Genomic DNA, 12,844 nt, shown 5'->3' on the forward strand with positions numbered 1-12,844 from the left:
CCCTCACTGGGGGACGGGTCCCACACACACTGACCCTTCACTGGGGGACGGATCCCACACACACTGACCCTCACTGGGGGACGGGTCCCACACACACTGACCCTCACTGGGCGACGGGTCCCACACACACTGACCCTCACTGGGGGACGGGACCCACACACACTGACCCTCACTGGGGGATGGGTCCCACACACACTGACCCTCACTGGGGGATGGGTCCCACACACACACTGACCCTCATTGGGGGACGGGTCCCACACACACTGACCCTCACCGGGGGGATGGGTCCCACACACACTGACCCTCACTGGGGATGAGCTTGATAGAAGGAGGGGGTTAACAGGCTGCATCTGATTGTGAGTTAAAGTGAGGAAGAAAGGAGAAAAAGAGAAGGAAGGCAGGTTTTGTGGTAGAGGAGATTCTTAGGAGATGGTGAAGAGGGAAGAGTTGAGGAGGAATGGGTGGAGAGCAAGAGGCAGTGGAGGAATTCTGGAAGCTGATTGAAGAATGAGGAAGGCTGTTGCTGAACAAAACGTGCAATAAGAAATGAACCGTGGTCTGAATGGAGTCTGAGGGCTTTGTGTACCAGGAGCGAATGGCAGGGAGTTGTGAAGTTCAGGGACGCTGGCTGTCAATGGCTGGTGTCAGTGTGAGGTCAGGACCATTCAACTTGCCATTCTCAGTAACCATGGAGCCCCCACCGCACAACTGGGAAATGCTGCCTCAGAAAAGCGACCTCGAGTAGCCCTTTCTCCCAGAGCAGCTGGAGAGGCCGCACACTCTTCGGCAGCTGATGTCCGGAGTCAACCATTCCCTAGCCCCACTGCTCAGTCAGTCACACACACACACACACACAGATACTCACACACTCTCACACATAGAGATACACACACTCACACACTTGTACACAGATACACACACACAGATACTCACACACACACACACACAGATACACACACATTCACACACACACACTCACACACACACACACACACACACACACAGATACTCACACACTCTCACACATAGAGATACACACACTCACACACTTGTACACAGATACACACACAGATACTCACACACACACACTCATACACACACACAGAGAAACACACACACACAGTTACAGACACACAGATATACACACACAGATACACATGAATACAGATACACACACACAGACACACACACTCACTGGAAGTGAAATGTGATCTGAATGGAGACTGACAACTTTATGTGTGAGAGTAAATACCAGACAGGTGTGAAGTTCAGGGACGGACACTGCTGTTTCAGGTTCTACGTTGCAAAGTTTGCTCCGAATTGCCATACATCTTGGAGCAACACACACAAAATGCTGCAGGAACTTAGAAGGTCTGGGAGCATTTATGGAAATGAATAAAACAGTTGACATTTCAGGCCAAGACCCTTCCTGCCGACCTGCTGAGTTCCTCCGGCATGTTGTGTGTGTTGCTCTGGATTTCCAGCAGCTGCAGATTTTCGTGCGTTTCTGCTTCTTACAGTGATGAGAATGCTCTGGTTCGACTGCGTAAATTGACCTACTTCCCCATCATAAGATTCCTCCTTAGACTCAACTAGTGAACCTCTTAAGTCTTAAAGCACCTCTCTCCTGTCTCACCCATCCTTTGGTATCCTGTATCAATACCCAATGCAAAATCCTGTCTCATTTCTGGCCCGGTCACCCAGTTCCATGTTAACTCCTCAGGGTTCAATGGTAACTTGTGTCAGATCGATGTGGACGAGTGTGCAAGCACGCCCTGCAAGAACGCGGCCAGGTGTGTCGACGGACCAAATAAATATCACTGTGAATGCTTGGAAGGTCAGTACACAGGCTCCTCATCTCCTTGTTTACCCTCACCTTCCATCCTGTCTGAGCAGCGAGTCACCCTGATGCTCCCTCTGCCCTCCTCCCTGCCTCTCCCCCTCCCCCCTCAGATATGCCTTTGCTTCGCTCTCCAAACTTCATCTCACCTTATCACGTCTGGTTAGACCTTCTCTCCCCAGCGACTTCCTGCCCGGTTTTTCTGCTCTGTGGGCCTCTGCTGTGTTGTCAGAGCTTCCGCCTAATAAATTGAAGCTCGCTTTAATTCTTCATTAATGAACATTGTTGGTTTCTGATGTAAGCAGAGGCCCATCACAGGAATATATGCATATTGTGGTTTACCTGCCTGCGTGCATTTACACGTGTGTGATTCAGTGTGTGGTTTACCTGCCTGTGTGTATGTACAAAATGTGTTTGCGTGCGTGTGTGTGTGTGTGTGTGTGTGTGTGTGTGTCTGTGCTTGTGTATACATGCACTGGTGTTGTCTGTCCTCTGGCTCTTTCCCCATCTCTCTCTGTCTCTTTTTCTGTCTGTCTGTCTCTCTCTGTCTTTCTTTCTCTCTCTCTCTCTATTTCTCTTTCTTTCTCTCTCTCTGTCTCGCTCTGTCTCCTCTCTGTCCCTCTCTCCCCCTCTCTCTCTCCCCCCTCCTCTCTCTCTCTCCCCCCTCCTCTCTCTCTCTCTCTCTCTCTCTCTGTCTCTCCACTCTGTCTCGCTCTGTCCCTCTCTCCCCCCTCTCTCTCTCCCTCCTCTCTCTCTCCCTCTCTCTCTCCCCCCTCTCTCTCTCTCCCCCTCCTCTCTCTCTCTCTCCCCCCTCTCTCTCTCTCTCCCCCCCCTCTCTCTCTCTCTCTCCCCCCCTCTCTCTCTCCCCCCCCCCTCTCTCTCTCTCTCCCCCCTCCTCTCTCTCTCCCCCCTCTCTCTCTCTCTCTCCCCCCTCTCTCTCTCCCCCCCTCTCTCTCTCCCCCCTCTCTCTCTCTCCCCCCTCTCTCTCTCCCCCCCCTCTCTCTCTCTCTCCCCCCCCCTCTCCCCCCTCTCTCTCCCCCCTCCTCCCTCTCTCCTGATGTTCTCTGCCTTTGTGGTTGATTGATTTTTTGCTCTGCTCCAGGTTTTACCGGCACTCTTTGTGAGACTGACATCAATGAGTGTGAGCAGGATCCCTGTCACTATGGGACATGCAAGGATGCCGTCGCGACCTTTAACTGTGTGTGTTTTGCGGGCTACACGGGCCGCGTCTGTGACATCAACATCAATGAGTGCCAGAGCCAACCCTGCCAGCACGGCGGCACCTGCCAGGACAAGGTGGATGGCTACACGTGCTCCTGCCTCAAGGGGACCTCAGGTAATGATCTCTTTCTCTTGCTATTTTGCCCCTCCTCTCTCTTCATCCCTTTCTCCTTTTGCTCCTTTTTCACTTTTCTCAGTTTTCTGTCAAGACTTTATTTTCCCTTTCGCTCTCTTATCTCTCCAATTCCTCTCCCCCTTTCTCTCTCCCCTTTCTGTCTCTTCTCATCTCTCCTCTCTCCCCTTCTATCTCTCTCCCTTTCTCCTTTCCCATTCTCTCCTCTCCCCACTTTTCCTTTTCTCTCTCCTGCTCTCTCTCTTACTGCTCACTCACGAACCTTTTTGCCAGCAGATCCATAGTTCCCCACCCACCATTCTCTTCCCAAAAAACAGACACCTTCCTATTCCCTGTGTTTTCTCTCATGTGTCCTCTCACGTTGCAGCCAACACTCGGACTTCAGGCCAAACCTTCAAACAGTTAAAAACACAAAATGCTGGCAGAATTCAGCAGGCCAGACAGCATCTACGGGAGGAGGTAGTGACGACATTTCGGGCCGAAACATTGTCACTACCTCCTCCCATAGATGCTGTCTGGCCTGCTGAGTTCTGCCAGCATTTTGTGTTTTTATTTATTTCCAGCATCTGCAGATTCACTCGTGTTACCTTCAAACAGTTACTCAGATCATGATCCCATTGCTGTGTGCGGGATCTTGCTGAATTTGAAATGCCTGCCTCCTTTCCTAGATGAAAGAACTGAAGGGAGAGGCAGTGGGTATGCTGATGCTGTGAAAGGTGCTATCGAAATGCAGCTCTTTCTTGCTTTGAATTGAAAGTTTCTTAGGTTCTCAGTTTTCCATTGTGTTGTTGGATGATCAAGTTTCATAAAGTTTAGTTATTGTATTATTTACCCACAGGTGAAAACTGTGAAACAAACTTGGATGACTGTGCCAGCAACCCCTGTGAATATGGCAATTGCATTGATCAGATTAACAGCTACGACTGTGTCTGTGAGATGGGTTACACTGGTAAGGCCAATTTTCACCCCTGGAACACTCCCTCTGCTCATCCGGTGCTGAAACCTTTGTCCGTAACTTGTTAACTGTGTTCCAGTCCTCTCTGAGCAAGCCCCCCCCATCTTCTCAGTTCATCCAGAACTTCATTTCCCATAACATGCTCACCCACTCTCCCAGCCTCCGAGAACTCCGGCACTTGAATGAATCCTTGCCTTTTTCGGCAATACCACAGGCTCCCTGTGCTCCGGGCTGGGAATTCCCTCCCTCAACTGCTCCACCTCTTTTCTCCTTTAAGGTGCTCTTTGGAATGCAGCACTTTGATCAAAACTTTTGTCCTGATACTTCACATGGGTGGACGTGAAACTTTGTGTGACCTCACTGTTGTGCGCTCTCCAGTTCTGTTTCACCACCTTAGCCTCATAGTATGAGCGTTGCTGACGTTACCCTGATGTACCACTTCTAACCCACCTGGCAAGCACTGCAAAACCTCCTGCTGACCAGTCCTTTGAACTCCAGCACTTTGCTCCAACGCATTTCTGCAACATTTCTCAGTCTCCTGAGCATTAATCCAGGCCGAAGTTTCACGTTTGTTGAAAGAGATTTTGTCTCCTATTACGTTCCCTGTAAGCTAATGCTGAGTCTGAGCAACTTACAGCTGGTCACTAGCCTCTGAGTAAGTGGGAACATGAACCTCTCTGTTTCCAAGTACATAGGAGGCTGTTCAGCCCATCAAGCCGTGTTGGTTCTCAGAACAATCCCATCAAACTGTGGAGACACAAGCAGCTGCAGATGATGAAATCTGAAGTGAAAAATAAACTGCTGGAAGAACTCAGCAAATTAAGCAGCATCTGTGGTGAAAATTGGCAGTCTGTTGACATTTTGGGTCAAAACCTCCTTAACCCCGTTCCTTCGTTCCTCATTCACAATCCTCTAACCCCATCCTCATTCTAATTACCCCTCACCCTAAAACTCCCTGGTATCTCAGAATCTATTCTTGACCCCTGTCTCATAACACACAAACTCCTCCGTATTATCACCCCACTATTTTACACCCCCCCCCCAGTACATCTCGTTCCCCTTGACCTCTGCATCCGGCCTCCCTATGGACATTCCGCCGCTTTCTGAATGGCAAGACACAAAGACCTTTCTCGTTGGGCATGCCCGACCAACTCGGCCAAATTGAGTTCATGGCCTTTGGCTGCTCTGGTCCTCTGGGCCTCACGCCCGCCCCTTTAAGGAGGGTGCCCGCTAATTGGGGAAACTTAAGTGCCACTTTACTAGGCCAAAAGGCTGAGTGAGAACACTTGAGTTGGCGTTGCCAGAGCAACCAGGGCTCTGCCCAGGCCCAGTCAATGGGAGCAGGTAAGCAGAGGAGCTGGAGTGAAAAGAGTGACTGTCATCAGTCAGGCCGAGCTCACTGAATCTCAGGAGTATCGTGTTCCTTCTCCCAGCACAAATGCACGCTCACACTCACGCTGGCTCTGTCTCCCTTTCCTGCGTCCCCCTCCACACGCTGACCTTTTACTGTCTCTCTTCCCCCTCCCTCCTTCTCTCACTCACCCTTTGGAATGGGGAGATTCGGGCAGCCTCCCCCACCCCCTAAACTACAGCACCTGACTCACAGGGTGCCCAGAGGCTGTGAGGCCTGAGGACCGGGTACAGCTGCTGCTGAGGAGGGAGGCTGACTTTTCAATAAAGCGCCCATTATTCAGCAGCAGCCCATCTGTTGGATTGGGTTTCAGGGCCAAACCACTCCACCAGTCCTGCTTTCAAAGATCTGGGGCAAGTGAAGCACAAGACAAGCCCGTAATCTGAGAAAACCCAGGTCTTGAATGTTGTTTCTTTGTTTCGGAGTTGAGAAGAGATTTAATTCTAAAGGGAGTCATTTCACATCAGCTCAGTGCTGAATCCGTCACGGAACGGCATTGTTGAAGTCTAAATTGGAAATGTTGAGAAGGAACAGGACTGAAACAGTCCTCTTTCTGTCCTAAACATCTTCCTTTTGTAGACACTGACCCTCACTGGAGGACAGGTCCCACACACACTGACCCTCACTGGGAGATGGGTCCCACCCACCCCTCTCCCACACACCCTTCTCCCACACTAACTACCAACACCCCTCCCACACCTACCAACAGCCCTCCCACACTAATGACAAACTCCCCCCACATTAACTCCCAATCATGCCCTCACATTAACTTCTGATCCCTCTCGCACACTAACTGCTACCCCACCTCCCAAACTAACCCCTGACCCTTTCTCCCAGTCCCCTTCTCGTGTGGTGATTCTAGACTTGCTATCCTCTATAACAGTGACAAGAAGAAAATACTTCGGTAACCATAGAAGTTTTTGTGCCTTCCTGAGGAGATGTCCGGCTGTGCGTGTGTGTTTTTTCCCCTGCCCTATTTTCCCTCTTTGCTTCAAGCTGTGGGATTCTCTCTATAAATCCCACTCTCGGCCTGCTCCCAGACTCGCCTCACTGACCTGTTGTTTGGGAAGCTGTCTGGCCTGGCTCCCTCTCCGGCACACAACCTGACCTCTCTTGGTAAAGGGTTTGATCCTTTGCTGTATGAGTGTCATACTGTGCATCTGCAGGACTCTGTGACACTTGCTGCCACCTCATTCCCACATCGAAAAATGTGCACTTCTTTCCCGCTATTCCTTTAATACCATTCATTTATTTGCTGTGATGATCCTCATTTGTATTCATGCCTTCATTGTAATACCTTTATTAATATTCATGTATTCTCCACAATGAGGTTAATATGCATATTTTAGCATCATGTCCTGATTAATATTCATATATTCACTACTGTCCTTGTTAATTTTAATGTTTTGATTGTGCATTCCAGGACCGATGTGTAACATTAACATCGACGAGTGTGCGTCAAATCCTTGTCACAATGGAGGAACTTGCAAGGATGATATCAATGGCTTTACATGCATCTGCCCGGAGGGTTATCATGACTTGGTGTGCTTCTCTGAGGTCAATGAGTGTAACAGTAACCCCTGCATCCACGGGGAGTGCAGGGATGACCTCAATGGGTGCGTACTCTTCGACCATACGGGTGGATGGACGATAGGGTGAACGGGGAGGGGGATGAGGTAAGGGGGGAGCTTTATTTTGTACCTGACCTGCGCTTGCCTGAGTCTGGCAATGTCTGGGCTGGTGTGTGGAAGGACGTTTACTCAGTATCAAACCCAAATCACCTTTGCTACCAAATCTATGAAACATGCAGGGAGAGCCATACTCTCTCTCTAACCAGTGGTGCCCCAGCCCTGGGGATGTGTGATGGTATGTATGGATGATTGTGTGCGTGGTATCCAAACCTTGCTATTTCTACCACAGGGGTGTTCAAAGGGACCCTGTAGCAGGAGTTTTACTGGGTATCTAATCCCTACGGTCTTTGATGGGACCACATAGAAGGAGCTCTCATCTCTACCTAATCAGTGTTGTACCTGCCATGGTTGTGTTTGATGGAACCTTCCAGAGGAAATTTTATTCTCTATCTCACCTGTTTTACCCAAGATTACCTGTAATCTTATCTGCTTTATCTTACCTGTTTTACCTCAGATTACCTGCAGTCTTACCTGTTTTGCCCAAGATTACCTGTAATCTTACCTGTTCTATCTTACCTGTCTTCCATAAGATTACCTGTAATCTTACCTGTTCTATCTTACCTGTTTTACCCAAGATTACCTGTAATCTTACCTGTTCTATCTTACATGTCTTCCATAAGATTACCTGTAATCTTATCTGCTTTATCTTACCTGTTTTACCTCAGATTACCTGTAATCTTACCTGTTTTACCCAAGATTACCTGTAATCTTACCTGGGCGTGGGAATGTTTGACAGCGACGTGTGTGAAACCCGTTTCTGCTGCCATGCCCTGTGGTGCGCGGCGGGGCCTTTCCTCCGTACCTATGGAGGGTCTGGTGAGATTGTGCTGTCGAACTGACTCTGTTCTTCTGCCTGACAGGTACAGCTGCGAGTGCGACCCCGGCTGGACAGGCATGAACTGTGACCTGAACGTCAACGAGTGTGAGTCTCTCCCCTGTGTCAATGGCGGCACATGTCGGGACATGAACAATGGCTACCTGTGCGACTGCCGGCCCGGCTTCAGAGGTAGGAACGAGCACGGGGAGGCTCTCTGCTGAGAATTACAGACCAGAGGATAGTACTCTCGGTATCCCTCATTCCCGGACACGTTCCACGTCTGGGACCCTGGACAGGGAGGGTGGTGTGTGTACAACACAGCACTGTGGAGTTCTGTGAATGAATCTGTCTCTCTCTATCATTCTCCTGCTCCCGTTTTTAATTTTTCACTTTCCTGTATGAGACCAATCCTAAAAGGATTGTTCATTTTCAGTTTAGGAGCAGCGCTGGAGCATAGTGCTTAGTGTAACTCCATTATAGTGCCTGTGACATGGGTTCAATTCCTGGCACTGTCTGTAAGGAGTTTGTACCCTCTTTTCCTTTGGGTGCTTCGGTCTCCTCCCTCACACGAAAGACAGTTGGGTTGGTGGGTTAATTGGTCACACACACATTGCCTCTTACGTTCTCCCTGTCTCTCATCTATTCTTTCCTTGTACACTTCCCCATCTTTTTCTTTCTTTTTCTCATTCTGTCTGCAGTCTTCCTTTCTCATTCTCTTTTTCACTTCACTCTGTATTTCTTCTTTTCCTCTATGTCTCTCTGTTGTTCTGTGTGGTTTCGGTACTGATGTATTCCTTCCTCCTTCAGGTCCCAATTGTCAGACAAACATCAATGAGTGTGCGTCCAACCCGTGCCTGAATCAGGGAAGCTGCATCGATGATGTGGCTGGGTACAAGTGCAACTGCATCTTGCCGTACACAGGTGAGACATTCAGCCAGGTGCTGTCGCTGTAGTTGTTGTTGTTCCCTTCTGCGCCTCGTGGCGCATCGGGAAGCTTTTGCCCCCTCTGTTTCTGTAGCATTTGACTGTTTTTTTACGAGGCCGAGTTGCAAGGAGCGGGCCGGATTCGAACCTGGGACCATTCACTTTGCAGTCTGGTGATGCCACTACACCACAGCCAGTTATGTCACTGCCATGGCTTTACTGCTAACTGCTAACTCTACTGCATCACCTCAAGCTGATGCGGTGTGTTGGAACTTTAAGATAAGGCACCAAACGAGGGGCTTGGGGGAAAAACCTAATGGCATGAGCTGAAGGTTAGATCACTGATGAAACTTTGAATAAAAGGGTCATTTTCAAGTTAGAAGACTGTGTCAGGGACTGGAGCTCTTGCTGCTGCTTCGGAGTATTGTGAACGGTTTTGGGCCCCGTATCGGATGCGCTGTCGTTGGACAAGACCCAGGAATGAAAGGGTTAATGTATGAGGAGCGCTTGATAGCTGTGGGCCTGTATTTGCTGGAGCTTAGAAGAATAGGGAGGAATCACATTGAAACCTACTGAACAGTGAAGGGCCTTGATAGAGTGGACAGGGCGAGGATGTTTCCAATAGTGTGAGAGCCTAGAACCAGAGAGCATAGCCTCAGAGTAGAAGGAATCTCTTTAGAACGGAAATGAGGAGGAATTTCTTTAGCTGGAATTTATTGCCACAGCTGGCCATGGAGGCCAGGTCACTGGGTATATTTAACGTGGAGTTTGATAGTTTCTTAATTAGTAAGGGTGTCGAATGTTACAGGGAGAAGTCAGGAGAATGAGGTTGAGAGGGAAAATAAATCAGATATAATCAAATGGCAGAACAGATTTGATGGACCAAATGACCTAATACTGCTCCTATATTGTATGGTATTGATAACATTCTCTGGTTATTGGACCAGGGCAAGATACACTGTTAAAAACCTCAAACCTATGGCAGACTATAGGAGAAAGTTCTGACTATCGACTCTATGTATGCCTTTCATAATCTTATATACCTTCATGGGCTTGTCCCTCAGCCTCCTCTGCTCCAGGGAACCAATCTTGGTTCATCCAGAACGACACGCACAAACTGATTATCCAGTCTCTGAGGTCCAACTATCCAGGCAAACATCCTGGTGAAACTTCTCTGTGTCAGGAATCTTTTTTAAGTCTATTGAAGAGTAGGTGGGGTGGTCTTAGTGTAATATCTCATCTGAAAGATAGCCCCTCTGTCAGAAATGCCAGCCCAGATAGAAGTTTCATGTCAGCTCCTGACTCGGGGATGAAAGTCAGGCGGATTATGGCAGGGCTGACGCCGTAGTCTCTTTCTGTTTAGGAACTGAAGAGCCCCAGGTTCTCGGTGAGGTAATCAGTTCTAGGGCGTCTCCAGTTCCGCCGTCTCCGCCCCAAACATGAAGCATCTGAAAAACTTTCAATTTGCCCTGGAAGGCTGGGTCCAGAGAGGAGTGGGGGGCTGAGACTGGTCCAAGCTGAACAAACAGTGAGCAGGTTTCCTGGTGAGGGGCCTACTCATGAGGAGCTGTTGATAGCTGGCTTCCTGCTCCCTGGAAACACTGGTGCAGGGGGAACAATCGCTGGAAATGGCGTCACCCTTCCTGTCTCTGCTGGGTTTCCCTGGAAACCTATTGAGGGAAAGGTCTGCAATCACATTACACAACAAAAGGAGAGAAACCTCAGCTTTGGAAGTTTTAACCCTAACAAAAAATGTAAATTAATATTCAAGAATCATTTCATCCCCATCAGACACAGTGGGGACTGTACTGTGGCGCATAGACTTGGGGTCCAAGTTCAGGCCAAAATAAATGGAAGCTCTGCTTCTGTTCCCAGTCCAGTGACTGCTGACCCCTGGTGGAGGGTCGGCTGCATTGGCGGGCAACTCCTGTGGGACCTAGCCCCCCCACGGAGGGGCAGTGGGCACGGGATCCATCCCCAGTGAGAGTCAATTTGCCCGTTGTTAACAAGCAAACTGATGAAGCTTGAGAGAATCACACAGAGTAAACCTGCGTGAATGAGGTCGTAGGGTTTCAAGATGGCCACCCCATTTGTCTTGTCCTCCTCACTAACTGAGCAGCTGCCGAACACACTCACGAGAGCGCACGTCCAACACTGTTTGCACTTCTCGTCCGGGAGTCCTAACGATGCTTCCCCTCGTGTGCAGGTGTGAACTGTGAGGATGTCCTGGCTCCCTGCGCCAGCGAGCCCTGCAAAAACGGTGGCGTGTGCCACGAGTCCGAGGATTATGAGAACTTCTCGTGTGGCTGCCCGGAGGGTTGGCAAGGTGAGTGGCGTGCCGCGTGAGATCTGCCACACACAAAGCTTTCAGCGCGGAATGCACTGCGTAGAACGTGCCAGTGCGCACAGCGCTACGTGGAGTAGTGTGTACAGAGCGATAAGCATGAAGTATTACACACACACACAGGCACACAACACGTCATACACGGAGCGCCTGGCATGCCGTGTCACAGGGAGGGGGCACACGCAGAGCAACACACGCAGTATTTATTGAGATACAATACAGAGCAGGCCGTGCTGCCCAGGAACCCCAGATTTAACCCTGGCCTAATAACAGAACAATGACTGACTAACCTACCAACCAGTACGTCTTTAGATTGTGGGAGGAAACCCACGCAGTTGCGGCAAGAGCATACAGACTCCTCTGAGGCAGCGGCGGGAATTGAACCCAGGTCACTGGTATTATAAAGCGTTGCGCTAACCACTACGCTACCGTGCCGGCCTAGAAGGGGAGCCACAGACAGACCATCAGCACGGAGTATACAACACACACAGTGCCATAGCCAGAATGTCTACACGTCAAAGCCCAGAGCATCTGTCTCAAACCAGGCTCTTCACACACGCAGCTTCACATTCAGTCTGTTACGTGGTGTGAACCAAAAACCTCAAGTCTATTCAAACCTCAGCACAGCGACTGTGGCATTTAAACACACTTAATTATCTGGAGTTGGGAACAAGAATTAGAATGAAGATTACACAGATGACCGTGACCCTGAGTGACAGTGTTACTAAAGCCCATCCGGTTCACTGGTACGCTGCAGGGTGGAGATCTGAGACCTGACTCCAGAGTTGCCCTGTGTAACCGATTCTTAAATGTCCTAGCAACCACTATGTGTCTCACCATCACCTTCTCAAAGTGCAGATCTTGCCACTAATAACAAGCCCCCCTAAAAAAGAAATTAATATTTTAAAAAAAAATTGCAATCAAGATAGTCTGTTGCACGTGCCAGTCAGGCAGTAAAATTTCATGCAGCTAATGAGTGGATTCCCTCTCTCTCCAGGCCAGACCTGTGAAAAGGATGTGAATGAGTGTGTGAAGAGCCCCTGTCAGAATGGTGCCATGTGTCAAAACTCGATGGGCGGATTCCTGTGCACCTGCCGTCAGGGCTACACCGGGACCACGTGTGAAACTGACGTGGACGACTGCCAGCCCAGTAAGTGGAGTGAGAGGGACTGAAAGACTGAGCGACAGAATGAGGATGTAGGGAGAGGGAGGGGGAGTGAGGGACATGGATAGAAAGGGAGGTGCAGGAACAGGGACTCTCACAAAAAGTGATAGGGAATTGGATACTGACACTAGGCTCAGTGGGGGAACTCGTGCGGTAATGCCATGGACGTTCTACGGTCAACTGAGAGGGCAATGAGAGTAGTGGTTTGACCTTGCACCCAGATGAGATAGCAGACTCTCTGAGCACTACCACGATAATGTCACACCACACCACTGACCTCATAACAAATCAGAACTGCCCGACTGTTACGACACACACCCGACTGTGCCAGCCTCTGCAATTT

The 12,844-nt window shown here is 49.6% G+C and overlaps 1 protein-coding gene across 1 annotated transcript in view; it reads left to right on the forward strand.

The window, feature by feature from the left end:
* notch1b (notch receptor 1b) overlaps nucleotides 1–12,844 on the forward strand; it is a 101,431-nt gene that overhangs the window by 59,289 nt on the left and 29,298 nt on the right. The window contains 8 exon segments of the mRNA XM_073052307.1: nucleotides 1,724–1,837; nucleotides 2,943–3,176; nucleotides 4,033–4,143; nucleotides 6,984–7,176; nucleotides 8,112–8,257; nucleotides 8,876–8,989; nucleotides 11,199–11,318; nucleotides 12,334–12,486. Coding sequence (XP_072908408.1) covers nucleotides 1,724–1,837; nucleotides 2,943–3,176; nucleotides 4,033–4,143; nucleotides 6,984–7,176; nucleotides 8,112–8,257; nucleotides 8,876–8,989; nucleotides 11,199–11,318; nucleotides 12,334–12,486 — 1,185 coding nt within the window.

Source organism: Hemitrygon akajei, chromosome 7 (genome assembly GCF_048418815.1).
Source record: "Hemitrygon akajei chromosome 7, sHemAka1.3, whole genome shotgun sequence".
Taxonomy (NCBI): Eukaryota; Metazoa; Chordata; class Chondrichthyes; order Myliobatiformes; family Dasyatidae; genus Hemitrygon; species Hemitrygon akajei.